Source organism: Stenella coeruleoalba (assembly GCF_951394435.1).
Source record: "Stenella coeruleoalba genome assembly, chromosome: 10".
In the NCBI taxonomy this organism is placed as follows: domain Eukaryota; kingdom Metazoa; phylum Chordata; class Mammalia; order Artiodactyla; family Delphinidae; genus Stenella; species Stenella coeruleoalba.
Window position 1 is genome coordinate 69344890 of NC_137156.1, and position 23700 is coordinate 69368589.

Genomic DNA, 23700 nt, shown 5'->3' on the forward strand with positions numbered 1-23700 from the left:
AGCTACAACCAAAAAGAGAATAACGGGTGTTGGCAAGGATGTAAAGAAATTGGAACCTTCATAAACTGCATTTCATGTATGATACAAAGAATGTTGCTGGTACGACAGATAGTGACAAAATATAACTTAGAAACGTCATAATCAATAAATTTATTTCACAAAAACAAGAAATCTATTTTCACCAACAAGCTCAAAAGCTATACTAATTTAAAAGAACTGCTGAAAGCAGGTAGGTGGTGGTCCAGTGTCTTCCGAGCAAAAGAAAAGGGGTCTCAAGTCACCTGGTGTGGGAGTTACAAATGTCCATGCTGAAGTAGAGTCAGCCCTTGCTCAGTTCCAAGTGAGAGCTCAAAATGGCCACATTTTCCAACTGCGTGAAAGAATCTGGAAAACTAGATTTTCATGTGTTTGCAACTAATTCAAAAACCTTTTATGCACTGAGCAAGCCACCAGTTTGCAACCTCTGAAGGTAAGTTTACACCCCCCAATACCTATGCCTATGTCTGTACTAATAATGCTGATCTGTCTTGGAGTGGTAAATGAGCATGCAATTTTAAGATTCCTTGGACAGGAAGATTGGAAGGGTTTTCCACACTGATTCTGGAAGCAATAATACTCACGCCCTCTAGCAGCGGAACAGGAGGACTACATGCTCCCATCAGGGTCTGTCGCAGAAACTCATCCAGATCAGACACTTTATCCCTGATGCCTAGATGAAGGAATCATACTGTCAGCCACAAAACACACAGAAATTAAACTAAGCAGAATACAGAGAAACTAAACGAGTGAAAATGGTTTAGAGGTGCATGTGTCATTTTAATATTTAACAGCCCAAAATATTGCTTCTTTGACAGCTTAAAAATAATCCTCCTCTAGACAGAGCTACTTCCTGGTTAGTTTAATAAGAGTTGTGTCCAGAAAAAAGAGAATAGGCCCAACTCCCTGTTAGTATAATTTTACCCAAAAATGAACTACTTTATTTTTTATTATGGAAATTTTCAAATATATAGAAAAATAGAGAAAACAGTATAATGAATCCCCAGCTTCAAAAACTGTCATTTCATGGTCAACCTTTATATCTAGACCGGGAGCTGTTAGCAAACAACAAACTGTGGGCTAAATCTGGCCTGTTGTCTTTACTGTAAATAAAGTTTTATTGGAACACAGCCAACATCATTTTTTAAGTACTGCTTTCACATTACAAAGGTAGAGTTGAGCAGCTGTGACAGAGACCACAGGGCCTGAAAAGCCTAAAATATTTTACTATCTGGTCCTTTACAGCTACTTTGTCAACCCTGATCTACATCCTCACATACTCCCCCCGCCCCCTGTGACCCAACCGTGGATTATTCAGAAACCAATTCCTGATATCATGTAATTTCATCTAATATAATCTCAGTATAAATTTCTAAAAGAAAATAACTTTTTGTATAACCACAATAACATCACACCTTTAAAAATTACAATAATTCCTTCATATCAAATACCTAGTCCATGTTCAACTTTCCAAAATGTCTCAAAAATGATTTTTTCAATTTGTTTGGTCAAATCATGATACAAATGAGAGCCATACATTGCAAATGGTTAATATATCAACTAAATCTCTTTTAATGTGTACGTATACCCCACACTCCCTCTTCTTCTTGCAGCATATTTGTTAAGACTCAACATTTTGTCCTATATAGAGTTTTTCAGAGTCTGGTTTTACTGGTTGCCTCCTTGTGGTAACCAGTTGCTCTACTGTCCTTTTCATTTTCTATAAATCAGTATTTAGATCTAGAGGCCTGATCAAATTCAGATTTGACTCTCTGGGGTGGGGGGTAAGATTACTTCATAAGTGGAGTTGTATCTTTCCATCAAGAGGCACATTCTTTCTGGTTGTCTCTCCTTCTGTGATGTTAGCAGCTTTTAATGTTCACTACATACATATACTGATTCATTAGGGGCTAAAAATGGTGATATTCTATCACCCCTTCTTCATTTACTAACCAAAATACTTCTATAAAGAAAAATTTCTCTTCTTTTACTATTTGATCACACAAAGAAGGCAGGATATATGCTTGATTCTCTTTATTCTTTCTCTGTATTTACCAGCCTTCAAAATTATCATTTGGTTCTCCAGCATCATCCCAAAGCGACCAATGAGGGTTTTGTTTAAAAGATTCACCATGAAGTTACAGATTAAATCACATATATGTTTCAGGCCACTGCAGCTACTGTCCTATTGATGCTCAAAGTGTCTCATCTTTAAGAAGAGGGGGTCTCTTCAGGTTGGCTCCTGAGTCCTTTGACTTAACCGTAGTAAATAGTTATTGATCTCTTTTTCACTTTTGGTATAAAAAGATGTTCCGTGCTCCTCTTATACATTTCCTGCCCCAGTCCAGCTTTATCCCACAATACACAAATAATGATTTCAAAATAACATCAACTCTACCACCAACAATATGATTACTAAAAACAGCTTGAGTTGTTGTTGCTACTTCGGCAATTTTTTTGGTTCCTTTTGGCATAGCCTTATTAGGGACATATATTTAAATTACTGTATTTGAAAGTCACTGAAATAGTTGTTCTCTGGGTAGTTACTTCACAAGCTCCATACACAGGTTTCTTTACTTGCTTCTGAATTTTTTTTTTTTTTTTTTTTTTTGCGGTACGCGGGCCTCTCACTGTTGTGGCCTCTCCCGTTGCGGAGCACAGGCTCTGGACGCGCAGGTTCAGCGGCCATGGCTCACGGCCCAGCAGCTCCGTGGTGTGTGGGATCTTCCCGGACTAGGGCACGAACCTGTGTCCCCTGCATCGGCAGGCGGACTCTCAACCACTGTGCCACCAGGCAAGCCCCACAAATTGCTTTTTTAAATTTAATTTTGCTGTATAAGTTATATAAAATATTTACATGGTTCAAAATTCAAATCTACAAAATAAGGTACATTCAGAAAATCCACCTTTTAACCTTGTCCCCTTCATCCTATTCCCTTCTTTACCCACAGGCAACTTTTTAAAATGGTGTATTCCTTATTGTTAATCAACTATAGTTCAATTAAAAAAAAAGATTCCTTTAGTTTTAAAAAACAAAGTTAACACACACATACACACGCATTCATACATCTTCCTCCTCCCTCATTCAATACATATTTTTCTTTATTCATATAACAAGATATCTGGAGACCATTCCTTGGATATATGTACATGGACCCACACTGTTTCTTTTTTTAATGACTGACTGCACCTTTTATTATGAAGTACTCTTCTTTGGAAAGGTGATATACACACACACACACACACACACACACAAAGGAATATTACTTAGCCATAAAAAGAATGAAATAATGCCATTTGCAGCAACATGGATGAACCAAGAGATTATCACTCTGCTGTACACCTGACATCAATGTAACATTGTAAATCAACTATACTTCAATTAAAAAATAATAATAAAGTACCCTTCTTTGTTTCTTACAGTGCTTTCTGATCTGAATTCCACCTTTGTCAGATATCAAGACTGAGACTCCTGCTTTCTTTTCTATTTGCATTTGTCTATGTATCTTTGTCCATCCTTTTATGTTTATTCTTTCAGAATATCTCCATTTAGGTATGTCTCCTGTAATAGCACAGAAGTGGGTTTTATTTTGTGAGCCAACCTGAATTGTTTACTTTTAATAGAAGAGTAAGCCCATTAACATTTATTTATATTACCAAAACATACGACCTCAATTCTGTCATATTGTTAAGTATTACATAAATTGCTTGTGTATGTGTACAGTCTTTCACTGTGATCTATTTTATTTAAATATATACTTTTTCTTTTTAAAATCTATCTTTTGGCATTTAGAAAGGTTTGTGTTTTTATTTCTTCTGGTTACTTTTTTTTTTTTTTTTTTGTGGTTCGCGGGCCTCTCCCTGTTGTGGCCTCTCCCGTTGTGGAGCACAGGCTCTGGACGCACAGGCTCACCAGCCATGGCTCACGGGCCCAGCTGCTCCGCGGCATGTGGGCTCTTCCCGGACCGGAGCACGAACCCGTGTCCCCTGCATCGGCAGGCGGACTCTCAACCACTGCGCCACCCCGGAAGCCCCTACTAATATCTTTATATAACAATGTTAGTCCTCTCTATTTTCGGACTATTTTCTATTTCTTTTTTTTTTTTTTTTAATAAACAATACTAAAGTTAGCTATAATGTCTTTCTTTTCCTCTCTTTCAGCATCTCATTTCAGGTAATAGCCTTTTACTCCCAGTTAACACTTAAAAGGCAATTAGTTAAATTACTAGGCAATAAACCTGTTTTAAAAGGGGAGGAGGGATGAGTAAGCTTATACCACTGTATTCACTTGCTCGCCCCACTGTGGTCGCATATTTTTTATAGTTATACTGTATTTATGTTGTCAGAGCATGTAGCCTTAATATACTATACTGTCTCTCTTACAACAATCATTTAGCTTGAAGTTCTACAGTCATATATACATTTAGTGTTTCACTAACAATTCTCAAGCTAATGTTTCTTCATTTGTTTTTCTTTTCTTTTAAAAACATTAATTAATTAATTAATTTATTTATTTTTGCAGTACGCAGACCTCTCACTGCTGTGGCCTCTCCCGTTGCGGAGCACAGGCTCCAGACGCGCAGGCTCAGTGGCCATGGCTCACAGGCCTAGCCGCTCCGCGACGTGTGGGATCTTCCTGGACCGGGACATGAACCCGTGTCCCCTGCATTGGCAGGCGGACTCTCAACCACTGCACCACCAGGGAAGCCTGCTCTGGAAGGATTTTATTCTACCCTTTTTTCCTCTTTTTTAAATTATCCTAACTTGACCTTGTATGAGACTCAACTGAAATCATTTTCTCTTGTTCATGTTTAAATGAGGTGAATTTTCCTATACTCTTAAGATGTGATAGTGGGCCAGGTAGCTTCATGCCTCTAGAGCTTCCTCTTACATTGTTTTTTCACAGAATGTTAAGGGCAAGCTAGAAGCCCACCGATAACCCAGGACTCTACATTTCTAAATACCATCCTTCAAAAAACAAAATGAAACAAAACAAAAAAACCTAGGGCTCCCTGGAGAAATGGCTGATTTCAGGGCTGAGGCAGGGACAAGTTTCCTGAACAAGAAACTACTCAAAGAAAAATGGGAACATAGCAAAGGACACATTTGCCAGCTTGAAGGGGTGCCCACTGGCCAAATCTAGGACAGTCTGAGCATCAAAATAAATAATGATAGTAAGGATTATAATCCACTGAATAAAATAATACTCATAAGTCTATACTGACATAGATACATAAATACACACATGCATACATAAATACCTGTGTGTAAATGGTAGAAAAGAGAAAGCTCTTTCTATAGTAGAAAGCCAATTATGAACTGAAGAAGGAATTAGAGAATGCCATTTGGTAATCATTAGAGTAATAACTGTTTCAGATAAAAATTATCAATGGATGCCAAAAATAGTGGGTGAAGTTTGAAGAGTAATGAGATAGTTACATAATCTCAAGGTATCTTCCCACAAGATACTTACTAAGTAAAAACAGTAAAAGCAATTTTACAGTGGAAAAACTTGGCATATACCAATTTAATCAAGTGATGAAAGTTAATATCACAAGTTAGTTACAGGACAAACCAATAGCATGTGTCTCCTGATATGATGCACCAGAAGGACACAGCATCACTTCTGCATTTCTCCTACCAAAAGTGCACAATTGGGCTTCCCTTGTGGTTGAGAGTCTGCCTGCCGATGCAGGGGACACGGGTTCGTGCCCCGGTCCAGGAAGATCCCACATGCCGCGGAGCGGCTGGGCCCGTGAGCCATGGCTGCTGAGCCTGTGCCTCCGGAGCCATGCTCCGCAACGGGAGAGGCCACAACAGTGAGAGGCCCACGTACCGCAAAAAAAAAAAAAAAAAAAGTGCAAAATCTGAATCTAAGTAAACATCAGACAAACCCAAATTGTGAGACAGTCTAAAAAATAGCCGGCCTGTACTCTTCAAAAACGTCAACGCCAAGAAGGACAAAGAAAGGTTAAGGAAACTAGAAAGATATGACAGCTAAATGCACTGAATCCTGGACGAGGAAAAGACATGAGGAATAATGAACAGTACTCAACCCAGGACATAATGAACGTTCCTGGGAAAATCGGCCTGTACCTTTCAAAGATGTCAAAGTCATGAAAGTCAAAGAAAGCATGAGGAACCGTCCCAGATTAAAGGAATCTTAGGAGACACGACAAATGAATGTTAACACATGATCCAGGATTTTCTTTTACTGTAGAAACATTTTACTATAAAAGCATTATTGATAAAAACTGAACAAGGTCTATAGATTAAATAACAGTATTGTATCAAAGTTAATTTCCTGATTTTATTTTATTGTGTTCATGAATGGCCTTGTTTTTAGAAGTAAAGGGTAAAAGGAAATCACATGTACAACTGACTCTCATGGTTCATTAAAAAAGCCTGTGTGTGTGTGTGTGTGTGTGTGTGTGTGTGAGAGAGAGAGAGAGAGAGAGAGAGAGAGAGAGGACAAAGTAAATGTGGTAAAATGCCAACATTTGGGGAAAGTTGGCAGTAAGTCCCCAAGAATTTTCTATAATATTTTTGCAAATCTCAAGTATTTCTGTAAATCTGAAATTATAAAAAAAATAAGAAGTTGAAAGTAAAGCATATAAGGTCTGGAATTTTCTTAAGGTCTGTCTTTCCTTTCTGCACATTTACATGCCCCTTCTCTTTCTTTTGTCCTATTGTCTCTGTCTTACTTAATTTGGATTCTACTCCCAGTAGGGCTCTTTCCTGAAAGCGAGCTTCAGCTGGTTTATTCTAAGGGTCCACAGGTCCCAGATTGCTTGTAGGTCATAAGAGGGAGGACGATAAAATCAGAAAGAGAATCAATCTGGCCCAACGTACTCAAAGACAACCAGACCTACAAGTCTCAAACTTAAGAGAGCCTCACAGACCTACACGATTATAAGCAACAGATGCTTCCTATGAATGTCATAAAAGCCTGAAGCTTAGTGAGCACAGAATATAATTTTTTTTAAAGGGAAATGTAAATTATTCCTTATAAATACTGTCATTCAAAATGCTAACCCAAAGAAGTTAGGTAGACCTATGTGCTTGGGAAACTGAAAACCTTAAGACTGTGGACAGCCCAAATTTTCCTACATCAATACCACATCATGCCTTGATACGAAGTATCGCATTACCTTCCGGGGCTTCGAGGGTCTTCTTATTCTGCTCACACCACCCAATGGGGTAGAGGTCAGCCTTCCTGATGTCACACCAGAAGTCTGCTCTCCGGTCCTCCCCGTAGCCATCATAGCGGAGGAGGAGCAACTGCTCACAGGTGGTAATGATGGTGGCAACCCAGTAGGTTTCAGGATCGGTTTTCACAACCACCTCCAGTTTCATCCCAGGAGCAAATCCATTCTGCAAACGTGTGTCCACCTGAACAGGGAAATGTTATTAACCACCAGAAAAACATCTCAAATGAATACTTCTTTGGCCAACATTCTTTAAGACTTACAATTCTGAAGCACTAAATGCAATAAAATCTTCTCAAGGGAAACCTGAGAAATTCCAATTCTAACTCACAGGAGTGATCCAAACAAAACAGGGACTAGCAATGCTGCTCTGTTCCATCTGACTCTGAAGGAGCTTTAAGAGAACTCAATATTCCACCAAAGCAGTCTATTATGATTATAGAATATGCTTTCTATTAAGTATACAAATCACTGAATGTTCACCATTTTAACAACCTTCAACACATTAAGTTTTCAAGAGTGATTTCTCGATCATTCAAAAGAAAATTTATGAAGCTAGAAAAGGTAAAGGACAAAAATAAGTTATACTGATAATAAATTAGTATAATATGTATCATACAAAAGGAGCCATATTTCCCAGTTTCCCTAAAACAGTCTGTGTTTACACCCGTTTTTCTTGAATAATAATAATGCCTCTTAACTCTCCCAAAAGTGTCCTAATTTAGATGATAAATTATATGGTCACAAAGTTAGGGGTCTGCAATTCTGGAATTCCTGTATGTGTATACTAAAATTAAATAAATATATTATGGATAATGAGAGCCAGGTTTCTCACTGTGGGAGAAAGAAGTAAAAATAAGAAGAGGGGAATGGGACTTCCCTGGCAGTCCAGTGGTTAAGATTCCACGCTTCCACTGCAGGGGGCATGGGTTCAATCCCTGGTGAAGGAACTAAGATCCTGCATGCCGTACGGCACAGCCAAAAATAATAATAATAAAAAAATAGAATAAAATTTTAAAAAGAAGAAGGTAAAACCAGAATGAATCTTGTGGTGTTGATCTGAAATCAGAGGTGTGGATGCCAAAATGACTATGACGACTATGATATCTGCATAACCTCAAAGGTTCTCTCCACAAAATTCTTCTTAGTCGCAAAAGGGAAAACAGTAACATGACGGTGAAGAAATCTGGCAGACGCCACCTTAACTACCAGATCAAAGTTAACATCACCAGTCCTAAAACATCAATATCATATACCCTTGATATCATACCAGAAAAGCACATCATCATTTCTATGACATTCTTGCCAAATGCATAAACTCAAGCTAATCATGAGAAAACCCAAACGCAAATTGAGAAACATTCTACAAAGTAACTGGTATATGATATGCGCTTCAAAAGTATCCAGGCCATGAAAGACAGAGAGAGAATGAGGAACTGTCCCACGCTGGAGGAGACGATGGAGACATGACAACTAAGCGCAATGTGGCCATGATAACCACTAGAAAATGAGGGGGCTCCTGGAAAGGAGAGGCCAGAGAGGGAAAGTCCGCATTCTGTGTAAAATTCCTCCCCATTCTAATCACTAACCTGCTGTACTCCTGAAAGGTAATCACTATCCTGAATTATAACACTACAGTTTAACACTGCCTGTGTTACAGGACTATGTTAGCAAAATTATGCAGTATGAATGTTTTTCTGTGTGGCGCTTCTCTTGTCCAACATTGCTTATGAGATTCATTTGTGCTGTTGCATGTAACAGTACTTTATGTCTTCCCCTTCCTGTATAGTATTCCATTATACAAATATGCCATAATTTATCCATTCTAATGCTCCTCATAGTAGGCACTCTGGGTAGGTCACAGTTTTGGAAGACTACTGATAATATTCTCATAATTATATGAATAGTTTTGTATGTCATTTGATGCATACCTACATGGATTCCTATAATAAAAAGACAAATATTTTCCAAAGTGGCTATACCAATGTACTCTGCCAGTAGTATACAAGAAATCCTTCTGCCTTAACATTCTAACCAACACTACTGTATTTTCTACCTTTTTCATTTTAACCATTTTGAAACACGTATTATATTATCTCACTGTAATTTTAATTTGCATTTTCTGATTATTAATAGAGTTGAGAACCTTTTTATTTATTAGCCATTTAGATTTCTTCTTCTGGGGAATGCCTAAATTTCTTGCCAATTTTTAATTGAGTCAATATTCTGGATACAGTTTGTCAATTACTTGTATTACAAATATCACTTTCTTGATGGTGTTGTTTGATAAACAGAAGTTATTAATTTTAATATACTCTGATTCATCAATATTTTTCCTTTAAAAAGTTAATGGTTTTTCTATATTTTTAAACAAACTTTTCCCTATCCGTAGAGGTCATAAGATATACTATTATATTATTTTCTAGAAGCCTTTTATATTGAGAACTAATATCCACCTTGAGTTAATCTCTGTGTGTGGTATTAGGCAGGGGTCAGGTTTTACATGTTGGAATCCGTTTGTCAATTTCTACTTAAATTTTTTTTTGCTGTTTGACTTGGGTTGCAGTCAATCTACAGATCTATTTGGGGAGAACTGACATCTTTACAATAGTGAGTCTCGCAATAGATGAACAGGTATATTCCTTCATTTTAACTTATATAAATATTTGAAGTTTCTTTGCAAATATTTCTTACATTTTATTCCTAGCTATTTGATATTTTTTATGTTATTGTAAATCACATCTTTCAGTTTCCATTTCTGTTTGTGGCTAGTATATAGAAATAAAAGGCTTTTTATATCGACCTTGTATCTAAAAATCTTGCTAAAATTACTCCTTAATTCTAATAATATAGCTGTAAATTATTTTATTCATCTGCAAATAATGACTTTTTCCCTTCCTTCCTAATTCTTATACATTTTAATTGTTTTTCTTACATTATATTGGCTAGATCCTCCGAAACAATATCAAACAGAAATCATGTTAACCAGCATGATTTTTGTCTTGTTCCATATTAAAAAGAAAGATGTATCATATTACCATTAATAAAGTTTGCTGTAGATTTTTTTATAGATACACTTCATCAAATTAAGGGAATTCCCATCTGTAGTTTGCTAAGAGTTTTATCATAAGTGGATGTGGAATTTTATCAATAATTTTCTTTATATATTGAGATGATAATGTGATTTTTCTCCTTTACTCTACTACTATGGTGAATTATGCTCATTGATTTTCAAATGTTAATAAGCCACTTAGGCCATCTTGTATTCCTGGAAAAAATCGACTTATTAATGTACTATCCTTTTTAAATATAGCTACATTTAGTTTGGTATTATTTTTTATGCTATTTATGCATTAGTCGTCATGAGTGACATGTCTCTGTAATTTTCCTTTCCTGAAATATTATGAGATTTGGTATCAAGGTTGTGCTGATCTCTAAACAAATTGGTACCCTACAATCAACATGGGATAGAATGATCAGACAGAAAGGAAACAGAAGACTTGAACAAGAGTATAAACCAACTAGAACTAACAGACATATAGAGAACACTCCACTCAACAACAATACACATTCCTCTCAAATGTACATGGAACATTCTCCAGGACAGACCACAGTTTTAGGCAAAAAACCAAATCATACAAAGTTATCTTTTCTAATCACCATGAAATAAAACTGGAACTCAATAACAGAAGGAAAACTAGAAAATTCACAAATACGTGGATATGAAACACACGTTTAAATAGCCAACAGATCAAAGAAGAAATTACAAGGGAAATCAGAAAATACTTTGAGACAAATTATAACAAAAATACATCAAAATTTATGAGGCAGCAAAAGCAGCATTAAGCAGGAAATGTGTAGCTGTATGTGACTGCACTAAAAAAGAAGGAAGATCTCAATCAACACCCTAACTTTACTTCTGAAGAAACTAGAAAAAGAAGAGCAAATTAAACCCAAAGCTAGCATAAGGAAGGAAATAATAAAGATTAGAGTAGTGATAAATAAAACAGAGAACAGAAAAACAATACAGGACTTCTGGGTTTCAATTTGACATGTAAGGATTTTTGGATGTTGGAACTCCTGTCCTAAGAAGAAAAAAAACCTCAACAAACTAAAAATCAACAACTCTTCTTAGATCCAGCAGAGAACTGAGGTCATAGGGCAAAACTGCTGTGCTCAAAATTGGAGACAGACAGACAGATACAGAGAATTACAACATACTAGACAGAGCAGAAGCCTCTGCAGGACTAAAACCAGGGTAGGAAACCTCAAACTGTAATTAATGAATTGCTAGAGGCTCAGTATGGACAAGATTGAGAGGTAAAAACTCCATGGGGGCCCAGTCTCAGGGCGGCCCACGGACTTCTCTGAGTTTACCGCCCCCCCACCCCCACCCCAGGAGTCCTATCAGGTTTTCACAATAAAGATCAGAGAAAAATCTCCTAGTACTTCTGGCAGAGGGAAGAATAAAGTAGCATTGTGAAATACACCCAAAGCATTCTGCTCTTAACAAGACTAACCCTCAAGAAAAACTATTTTACTAGGTCCTAATCAACTAGTTTTACCAAAACCTTTACCAGAGTTTTCCTGATCTAAGGTAAGGGAAATACCCAACTCCAGCCCCCTCTAGCCTCCAAAATAGGGGAAAGGATATGCACAACTCAGGTTCACTAAAACACTGAGACCAGTTCACAGGGCTAGAGAATGCTTTTGCTCTCCTCACACCTTACCACCACATCAAGAGGGCTCCTGTAAAACAGAGGAGACAAAATAAATGACACCAAAGTAAATTTTAGCCTCTGACACCTGTAGCTACAACAAACGGTAAAATCAACCTAACTTCTATCCGGGTAAATATAAAACACTAAAGACCTATCTATTTCTATTCCTTTTACTCAGTATATTATGTCCAGCTGTCAACAAAAACTTACAGAGCTACTAAAAGACAAAAAACACAGTTTGAAGAAACAGAGCAGACATTAGAACCAGGCTGAGATATGGCAGAGATGTAACACACCAGGAATTCAAAACAACTGATTAATATGATAAGGGCTCTAAATGAAAAGAGTAGACAGATGGATGATGCAAGAAGAGAGAAACTCCGAGGAAAAATCAAAATGAAATGACAGACACCAAAAACACTCTAACAAAAATGAAGCATTCCTTGATGGGCTCAACCACAAGACTGGGGTCAGCCAGGGAAAGAATCTGTGAGCTAGAAAAAATGTCAATAGAAACTTTCAAAACTGAAAAGCAAAGAGAAAAAAGAATGAGAAAGTTGGAAAAGAATACCAAAGAACTGTGGGACAATTATAAAAAGTGTGACATAAGTGTACTATAAATATTGGAAGGAAAAGAGAGAAAGAATAGAAGAAATATTTGAAGCAATAATGATTGAGAATTTCCCAAAATTAATGATACCAACCACAGATCCAAGAAGCCCAGAGAATACCAAGCAGTATAAATAACACAAAAAAATCTATACCTAGGCATAAGATACTCAAACTGCAGAAAAACAAAGACAAAGAAAAAACTCTTGAAAGACGACAGAGGAGAAAAAAAGACCTTACCTATAGAGAAGTAAGGATAAAAATTACATCAGACTCCTCTTAAGAAAACACTCAAGTAAGAAAATAGTGGAGTGAAATATTTAAATTATGTAAAGAAAAAAGACACCAACTTAGAATTCTGCACTCAGCAAAATAAAAGACTTTTCTCAAGCAAAAATTGAGGAACTTTGTTGCCAGTAATATTTCTTGCAAGAAATATTAAAATAAATTCTTCAGAGAATTCCCTGGCAGTCCAGTGGTTAGGACTCCACGCTTTCACTGCCGAGGGCCCAGGTTCAATCCCTGGTCAGGGAACTAAGATCCCGCAAGCCACACAGCGTGGCTGGGAAACTTCATTCATTCATTCCTCAGAGAGAAGGAAAATGATATATGTCAGAAACTAGATCTACATAAAGGAAGAGCAATAGAATAAATGAATAAATATATAATAAACATATAAAAGAATCAACGTAGATAAAATCTAATTTTTCTTATTCTTAATATATCTAACAGATAACTGTTCAAACTAATAACAGCAACAAATTATTTGGTGATTACAGCTTATGCGTAAGTGAAACGAATGATAACAATGTTATAAGGCCTGGGAGGGAGTAATTGGGAATACTCTGATATTAGCTACTGGCACTATCCATGAAATGGTATAGTGTTACTTGAAAGAGAACTTGGGTTAGCTGTAAATGTATATTGCAAAAACAAGGGCAACCACTAAAAAAGTTTCTAAAAGTATAATGATGTGCTAAGTGAAATAAGCCAACATAAAAGGACAAATATGTCCTTTTGTGCAATAGGCAAATTCAGAGAGACAGAAAGTATAATAGACGTTACTAAGGGCTGGGGGAGGAGAGTGGGAGGAGCCACCCAGGGGAGAAACCCTGAATACAGGGTTTCTGTTGGAGATGATGAAAAAGTTCTGGAAATGGAGAATGTTAGTGGTTGTACAACATTGAGGAAGAAGTTAATTTTTTAAAAACCTTTAACACTGAAGTGTTTTCAATATGCATCTTTTAATTAATTGCAGTCTACTTACAAATAATACCATACCACTTCATGTGCTGCACAAAGATCTTACAACCATATACTCCTAAATCCTCCCTCTCATCCTTTGTGCTATTATAGTTACATATGCTATAAACACACAATATACTGCTACCATTTTTTTGTTTGTTTCAAACTGGTATCTTTTAGAGACACTAAAAATAAGGAAAACAATGAACTTTATATCTAGCTACATCCATGCCATTTCTATTGTTATTTCTTTCTGTAGATCTAAGTTTCTGTCTTATTTCAAATTCCTTCTGCCTTAAGAACTTCCTAATACTTTTTTGTAGATAATGAAACCTCTTAATTTTTGTTTTCCTGAAAAGGTCTATATTTCTCCTCCACTTCTTGAAAAAATTCCTGCTGAGGGAAGAATTCTGGGTTGATAGGTTCATTTCTTTCAATGCTTTAAAGATCTTACTCCACTGTGCTCTGGTTTAGATAGTTTCCCCCAAAAATTTCACTATAATTCTTATATTTGTTCCTCTATATGTAATGTGTCTTTTTTTTCCTCTGGCTGCCTTCAAGATTTTCTCTTTCCCTTTGGATTTCAGCAGTCTGAATATGATGTGTCTGGATGCATTTTATTGTTATTAATTATCCTGTTTTGCATTGCGTGAGCTTCTCTGATCTGTGGTGTAGTATCTTTGTTTTCCTTTGGAAAATTGTCTGCCGTTATCCCTTCAAACATGTCTTCCTCACCTCTGCTCTTTTCTCCTTCTGAGATTCCAATTACACACAAATTACACTCTTTTTTTTAATACTGTCCACAGCTGTTGGCTGTTCTAGTCTGTTTTTTCCCCACTTTTTTCTCTTTATATTTCAGTCTGGGCAATTTCTACTGACTTACCTTCAAGTATACTGATTTCTTCCTCATCTGTGTCAAGTCAACTGATGAGCCTGTCAAAGGCACTCATCTGTTACCATGTTTTTCATTTCTATTAGATTCTTTCTAATAGTTTCCATCTCTGCTGAAATTCCTCTTCTGTTCATGCATGTTGTCCACCTATTCTGCTAGAGCCTCTAACGTATTAATCACAGTTATTTAAAATTCTCTGACAGTTTAAACATCTGGGTCATACAAGTCTGGTTCTATTGAATGCTTTGCCTCTTGACACTTTGCTGTTTTTCTCTTCCTTCTGTGTGTCTCTCATGATTTTTCTTTGAAAGCTAGACATCCTGGGTAGAACAGTCAAGACTGAGACACATAGTATTTACTCCCGGAAATGAGCATGTTTCTTCTTAGGTCTTAAGTTCAAGAGAGAAGGTTAAGTCAATCTAGTTAGGAGTAGAGCTGGGTTTGGGTTTTATTGTTGCTAACAGTTATTCACAGTGTACCATAGGCTTCAGATTCCACTAGCACTGTCTGGTATTTTTGCTGTAGGCTCATTTGCTATACGGTTTTTTCCCTCAACATTAGCTGCTCCACCCTCACATTTAGATCTTCTCTTTGTGACTACACCTGTTGTAACTACACTTCTCTTTGTGACTGTCTCTCTCTCTCCACACTCTTGCCTCTCCCCCACAAAGAGACCTCTACTGCCCACAATTTTCTAACTTGGTAGTGGGGGACAAGCATTCTCTGAGATTCAGCCTCAGTCTTGTGAGATTCTGTGTCCCTTGGTCTTGGGGGTGGAAACCTCTCAGTGATCCTAACCTTCCCCCAACTGTAGGGGACTTCTGATGCTCCAGCATGTATTCCTACCCCTCTCCTACCTACATCCCTTCCCCAATCAGTTTGATGCTTTTGCTCTTGAAGACCCAGGTAAAGCTTAGTGCCTTTCCCACAGTGGGGGTTCTTCTCTCCACCAGACATGCACCATGAGGAAGGCTTTTTCACTATCTTACACTCTTCCTCTTTGCAAATGTGGTTTATCTCTAATTCCTTCTTCAGCCCTGTCTTCCCTCCTTCCTTCGTGCCAAACTTGGTTATGTAAAACTCTTGCCGGTGGCTTGGACATACATTACCATTGCTCTAGAGTTCTGAGTTCTACCAGTTTTGTCCATGATCTGCTAGTCATAGCCATCCCTTCTCAACATCTTCCTATAACCATGCTTGATTTTTACTATATTTGGCAGCCCTTCACCATATACTGATTCAGGTTTATGGTTAGGCCAAGTCCTAATCCAGAGCAAAGCCCTAACTCTCTTCAATTTTATTAAGGCTCAGAGAGGAAGCTGCAGAAGAAAAGTGTGAAGCTAGCAGAGGCTGGTTCATGAGGTTGAAGGAAAAAGGACATTTCTATAACATAAAAGTGCAAGGTGGAGCAGCGAGTGCTGATGTAGAAGCTGCAGCAAGTTATCCAGAAGATCCAGCTAAGATAATGGATGGAGGTAGCTACACTAAATAACAGATTTTCAGTGTAGATGAAACAGCCTTATCTTGGAAGAAGATGGAAGAAAATGCCATCTAGGACTTCCATAGCCAGAGAAGTCAAAGCCTGGCTTCAAAGCTTCAAAGGACAAGCTGACTCTCTTGTTAGGGGCTAATGCAGATGGTGAGCTTAAGCTGAAGCCAGCGCTCATTTACCATGAAAAACTCCTAGGGCCTTTAAGAATTATACTAAATCTAAACTGCCTGTGCTCTATAAATGGGAAAACAAAGCCTGGATGACCGCACATCTGTTTTCAACATGGTTTACTGCATATTTTAAGCCCACTGTTGAGACCTACTACTCAGAAAAAGATTCCTTTCAAAATAGTACTGCTCACTGACAATGCATCTGGTTACCCAAGAGTTCTGATGGAAATGTACAAGATTAATAACGTTTTCACGCCTGCAAACACAACATCCATTCTGCAGCCTATGGATCAAGAAGTCATTTCAACTTTCAAGTCTGACTACTTAAAAAATACATTTCATGAAGCCGTAGCTGCTATAGTGATTCCTCTGATGAATCTAACAATTGAAAGCCTCCTGGAAAGGATTCATCATTCTAGATGCCTTTAATTACATTTGTGAACCATGGGAAGAGGTCAAAATGAACATTAACAGGTGTTTGGAAGAAGCTGATTCCAACCCTCACGGATGACTTTGAGGGGTTCAGGACTTCAGTGGAGAAAGTAACTGCCAATGGGGTGGAACAGCAAGAAAACTAGAAGTGATGCCTGAAAATGTGACTGAATTGGTGCAATCTCATGATAAAACCTGAACAAACGAGGAGTTTCTTCTTCTTCTTCCTCTTTTTTTTTTTTTAATCTTTTGGCCACGTCGTATAGCATGTGGGATCTTAGTTCCCCGACCAGGGATCGAACCCATTCCCCCTGCATTGGCACTGTGGAATCCTAACCACTGGACCACCAGGGAAGTCCCAGGAGTTTCTTCTCATGGATGAGCTTTCTTGAGATGGAATCTACTCCTGGTGAAGATGCTGTGAAGATTGTTGAAATGACAACAAAGGATTTAGAATATTACATAAACTTAGTTGATAAAGCAGTGGCAGGGCTTGAGAATTGACTCCAATTTTGAAAGAACTTCTACTATGGGTAAAATGCTATCAAATAGCATTGCACCTACAGAGGAATCATTCGTAAAAGGAAGAGTCAATCCATGGGGCAAACTTCACTGTTGTCTTTTTTCAAGAAACTGCCACGGCCACCCCAACCCTTCAGCCACCACCACCCTGACCAGTCAGCAGCATCAACATTTAGGTAACACCCTCCACCAGCACAAAGACTACTCACTAAAGGCTCAGATGATGACTAGCACTCTTAAGCAATAATGTATTTTAAAATTAAGGTATGTACTTTTTTTTAGACATAACGCTATTGCACACTTAACAGACTATAGTATAGTTTAAACATACTTTTATATGTACTGGGAAACCAAAAAATTCGTGTGACTTGCACTTTATTGCAACACTTGCCTTACTGTGGTGGTCTGGAACTGAACCCGCAACAGCTCCAAGGTCTGCCTGTACCAGACTATAAATCATTTTCTTCAACTGAAGAGGTTTTTGGGGTTTTTTTTGACAAAAATAAAGGAATATTCATGACTGGTCAAAAAAGACAGGTTGGCATCGAGTGGCAAAAAATGCACAAAACCAAAAGGGTTTTAGAATATGTCAAGTTTTCTTAATAAAAGTGGCAACGGGGGGAAAAAGAAAAAGCACTCAAATTCTCTCAAGTATTCTACCTTAAAATAACTCTAAACTCTCTACTGATGGTGCAGTGAGTCAAAGAAAAGAAATATAGTAAGTCAAGCAATATAGTCACCGCTCACATGTTTAAAAGACCCGTAGGGAACTGCTGTGGATCCTGTCTCTTCTAGATAGTCTTCCCAGCTTAATTCCACTTCTTCCACTCCAGATCCAGCATCTGGAATTAAAAACAACACAAAAACAGGTAAGACTCAATTAAAAAAAAACTTAAGGTATAAAAACATAAACTTAGTAAACCTTACAATTTACTTCACAAGTTAATTGACTTTTCACACAAAATAACTAAGTATTCTTTTTAAATAGCAGGTTCCCTTAGTGCACTGATTGTCAATGAATCTCAACACCATAGAGTGTGACATGCTGTCTCCTGCTGGGATCTATCTGGGATTCACCTAAATAGATCACATAAAGCTGGTGAGAGTGTAACTACTATAAACCCTTTGTACTGTAATTTAGTATCTAATGCCAAATATCTGAGATCCTTAATAGGCATTTCAAACTTAAATTTTCAATCTGTTCTTCCTTAGTACTCTCCAACTGAGTAAAAGTTACCAATGGTTGATATTTTGACTCAATCCAAAAACTGTGGAGTTATCCTTATTTTCTTCCCTTTCTTTCACATCTCACATCCAATCCATCAGAAAATTCTGGGCACTACCTTTAAAAATATCCCAAATCTAATCACCTTCCACCATTTCTACTGCTATCTCTCTAAGTGCAAGGTCTAACTACAATATCTTTCACCTTTTAATCACACAATAAAATCTAAAATTTGGGAGACTGCAAAGGCCCTATGTGATCTGACCCCTAGTTCCCGACCCTGACTCTGCATCCCCAACCAGCCTCTTGTTTGCTCACTGCACTCGAGGGACACTGAGTTTCTTGCCACTCCTCTCTAACCATGTTCTTTCCTCAAAGTCTCTGCGTTTGTTATTTCCTCCGCTTAGACTCATTCCCCTGTCATTGACAGCTTTACGTCATTCAAGCCTCTACTCAACACCTCTCCAGAAAAGCCTTCCACCAGAAAGGCCTTCCATCAGTGTGCATCTGAAGTAGAAACCTCCAGCCTCTGCTTTCATTATCTTCACGGCATTCATTCCTATCTACAAGCATACCATGTCTTTTTATCTTCCCCATTAGACAATAAACTCTGTGAAGACAGGAACTTTGTTTTGGTCACTCCTACATCTCTGTCACAGCAGAGACTCAATACATTTTTGATGAGTGAGCAAAGATTCAAACACTCCATTGGAATCCAATAATCCCAATTCACATAAGCTCCCTAAGAGCAGGGTTTTGTTCACTGACTATCCCCACCGCCCAAAACAATGCCTGTCACTAGGAAGTCTGTGATAAACAGCTGCTGAATGAGTATACCCTTGGGGAGCCTGTGCTTTACACAAACACAAGGAGGCAAATACAAGGATGCTCACCACAGCACTGTTTCTAACAGCAACAGACAGAAGCAATCAGTAGAAGAATAGATAAATTATGGCAATCCTACAACGGAGTACTACTACATATAGCAGCTGAAATAAATGAACTATATTGACATATATAAATCTCAAAAAAATCACATCAAGTAAAAACAGCAGGTGCAGAATGAAAAGCACAAGATACAATTTAGGCTTCAAAACAAAACTGCAATATAATGTTTATAAATACAAATCAATAACAGTATAAAAAAAGGATGGGAAGAATATACATTAACAGTGCTACCTTTGGGGAGGGAGGGAAGCAAAGAAGATTAGAAGGAAAGTACAAAAGAGCCTTAAACTGTATTATGTTTTATTTAAGAAATGAAAACATGTTCAACATCATTAGGGAAATGCATATCAAAACCACAGTGAGATACCACCTCACAGTCATTAGGATGGCTATTATCAAAAAAGCAGAAAATAAGTGTAGGCAAGGCTGTGAGAAACTGGAATCTTTGTGCACTGCTGGTCTCGGAATATAAAATGTTACAGCCACAGTGGAAAAATTTTTGGTGGTGTCTCAAAAAATTAAAAATATAATTACCATATGATCCAGCAATTCCACTTCTGGGTATATACCCAAAAGAACTGATAGCAGGGACTCAAACAGATATCTATACATGAATGTTTATAGCAGCAATATTCACAATAGCCAAAAGGCGGAAGTAACTGACTCAAGTGTCCATCAACAGATGAATGGATAAACAAAATGTGCTATATGCATGCAATGAAATATTATTTAGTCATAATAAGGAAGGAGGGGCTTCCCTGGTGGCACAGTGGTTAAGAATCCGCCTGCCAATGCAGGGGACATGGGTTCGAGCCCTGGTCTGGGAAGATCCCACATGCCGCAGAGCAACTAAGCCCGTACGCCACAACTACTGAGGCTGAGCTCTAGAGCCCATGAGCCACTACAACTGAGCCCACGTGCCACAACTACTGAAGCCTGCATGCCTAGAGCCCGTGCTCTGCAACAAGAGAAGCCACCGCAATGAGAAGCACGTGCACCACAGCGAAGAGTAGCCCTTGCTCGCCACAACTAAAGAAAGCCCTCATGCAGCAATGAAGACCCAATGCAGCCAAAAATAAATAAATAAATTTATATATATATATATATATATATATATATATATATATATATATATATATATAAAGCACCACATCTCTGGAAAAAAAAGGAAGGAAATTCTGACACAGGCTACAGGCTACAATGTGGATGAACCATGAGAACATTACACTAAATGAAACAAGCCAGCCACAAAAGATCAAATATTCTATGATTCCACTTACTTGAGGTAGTTAGAGTGGTCAAATTCATAGAGACAGAAAGAAGAATGGTAGTTTCCAAGGACTGGGGGGAGAGGGGAATGGGGAGTTAGTGTTTAATGGGTACAGAGTTTCAGTATGGGAAGATGAAAAAGTTTTGGAGATGGACGGTGGTAATAGCTGCACAATGACGTGAATGTATGTAATGTAATGCCACTGAACAGTACACTTAAAAATGGTTGAAATGGTCAATTTTACGTTATGGATACTTTACCGCAATTTTGAAAATGAAAACAAATATTGGACAATGTTAATTTATTATTTATTAATTTTTAAATTCTGCATTGTAGGTACGTGGGTGTTTCCTATATTGTTTTCATTTCTATGTATTTGAAAATTTTCCCTAGAAATACAACAAACCAACAAAGACTTTATTGGGAGCATCCTGGAAGTATGAGCCAGTAGAAATTCAACTTCCATCACTAAAACACAACAAGGCTGGACATTCATATTCATGGTCCTTGGCAAGAACCCTAGTCCCTCAAATAGCACGCTGATTTAAAAATAAACAATAACAACAATAAAAGCAGTGAATGAAAGGACTAAAATCTCTCATTCATCAAAAACTACCTAAAAACTGAGAAGAAACTAGACTAATGATCTGATAGAAAAGTCAGCAAAACACATGAAAAGAGAATTTATTTATTTTAATTTTAATAAATTTATTTTATTTATTTTTGGCTGCGTCGGGTCTTCGTTGCTGTGCATGGGCTTTCTCTAGTTTCAGCAAGCAGGGGCTACTCTTCGTTGCGGTGCATGGGCTTCTCATTGTGGTGGCTTCTCTTGTTGCAGAGCACGGGCTCTAGGTGTGCAGGCTTCAATAGTTGCGGCACGCAGGCTCAGTAGCTGTGGCATGGGCTCTAGAGCGCAGGTGCAGTAGTTGTGGCACATGGGCTTAGTTGCTCCGTGGCATATGGGATCTTCCCGGACCAGGGCCTGAACCCGTGTCCCCTGCATTGGCAGGCGGGTTCTTAACCACTGCGTCACCAGGGAAGTCCCGAGAATTTATTTTTTAAAAATGCAAATAGTCCTTAAACATATGGAAACGTGTGCAAATTTATTCATTTAAAAAAAATGCAAATGGAAACTACACTGAGATATCAGATGGAAAAAATTCCAAAGTCTGACAACACACTCCATGGTGAGGCAGGTAATTAAGCAGGTAAAGCATAACGACACAACCCCGGTGAAAGAACTTGGCAATATCTAGCAAAATTACATATGTATTTACCTTTTGATCCAGCAATCCCACTTCTAGGAATCTATCCCAAAGATATGCTGGCAAAAATACAAAAAGACATATGTACAAAGCTACTGATTGCGGTACTATATGTAATACCAAGACTGGAAACAACCCAAATGTCCATCAATAAGGAACAGGGTGAATAAAATACGGTATATACATCCAGTACTATACATCTGTAAAAAAGAATGAGAATGATTTCCATATACTGATGTGGAATAATCTTCAGTATACACTAAGTGAAACAGCAAAACACACAGCAGTTTTTATTGTAGCTCTAGTTTTTGTATAAGGTGAGAGAGAGATGAATATATATGTAAATGCTCACACATATCTTTTTACATTTTAAAACATGAAAAATAGAATAAAAAGTAATAAAACTTGTTGTATATATGGAGAAGAATAAAAAGGATGAATACTATCAGGCTGAAAGTGGGAATGTTGTTATATAATTTTGACTTTGTAACTATGTATATACTTTACACAATTCAGAAACATTTAAATTAAAAATTCTAAAAACTGAAAATGAACTTAAATATGCCTAACTGTTGGTGTCAAAACCGCAAAGAAAACAGGATCCCTTTAAGTCATTAATAAAATACAAAATTTTGACTACAAACCCAAGTGGAATATATCTAAAGGCAAAAACATAAAGAAATCTTAAACTATACACTATTATCCTACTGATATTTGGAAGGTTGGTATTGTTATTGTGAAAAAATTATATGAATATTATAGGATAAAAACAAATAAGTGATGATACTAAAGACATTACAAAACAACACATTTCTAAAAGAAAAGAGACATGAATATAAAATCAAAGAAATAAAAACCCTGTAATTTTAAATTAAAATTGTAAATATCAGATGAAGCCATCTGATTTTCTTTTCTCTTCAAAAGACGTGTATTTCCTAGCTATCGCTATGGATAAGACCTAGAAGAAATGGCAATCTGCTATCAATGAGCACCCCAGCACCTGGATTGTAGACTGTAAATATCATATCCACTTAAAAAAAGAGAGCTCCTCAGAGAAATGGCAAATTGCAAGCTTGGGGCAGGAAATGTGCAAGAGGTACCTTGGAATCTTATTATACCAGAAAGCAAGGACTAGAACTATCAAAGATATATGACATCACATCCAAAGAACACAGGAACCAATCTGAAAGAACTCTCATTGGTCTAGAATGAGGCAATTTGATCATCAAATGAATGATGACAGCAATAGATTCAAATTCATATATAAAATATATATGTAATGTATATATGATATGAGTTAATAATAACACTTGAAAGAAAACAAATCAACTTCCTAAATAGCGGAGTGAGTACCTCAGTGAACCCACTCTTCCAGAAAAGCAGCAAAAATACTGGCTAAACAATGAAAATTGACCATTTCAAAGTTCTGAAATTAACTGAAGGCACAGAACAAACTGAAAAGCATCTATCAAGACAAGTTACAGAACCTCTGTTAGAATAGTGGGATTGTGGCTCTTTAAGTTGGAGCTATTCCCATCTTTCATTCCTCCCCAGCTCAAAACAAATTTTAGAACTGAAAATACAATAACCAAAAAACAAAACAAAACAAACTCCTCTACAGATAAGCTCTACAGCAGAATGAGGAGGACAGGGAAAGAAACACCA

At 37.4% G+C, this 23700-nt stretch overlaps 1 protein-coding gene across 5 annotated transcripts in view; it reads right to left on the reverse strand.

Moving 5' to 3' along the window:
• The window catches only part of SFMBT1 (Scm like with four mbt domains 1), a 128141-nt gene that overhangs the window by 30082 nt on the left and 74359 nt on the right, over positions 1-23700 (reverse strand). For 3 of the 5 annotated variants that reach the window (XM_079933324.1, XM_079933325.1, XM_079933326.1), the window contains 4 exons: positions 18075-18169; positions 7188-7428; positions 3458-3598; positions 621-709 (listed from right to left, as the gene is read on the reverse strand). In XM_079933324.1, coding sequence (XP_079789450.1) covers positions 621-709; positions 3458-3598; positions 7188-7428; positions 18075-18169 — 566 coding nt within the window. The remainder of the gene's footprint in view (positions 1-620; positions 710-3457; positions 3599-7187; positions 7429-18074; positions 18170-23700) is intronic. The other 2 variants (XM_079933327.1, XM_079933328.1) reach the window with 2 other exon arrangements.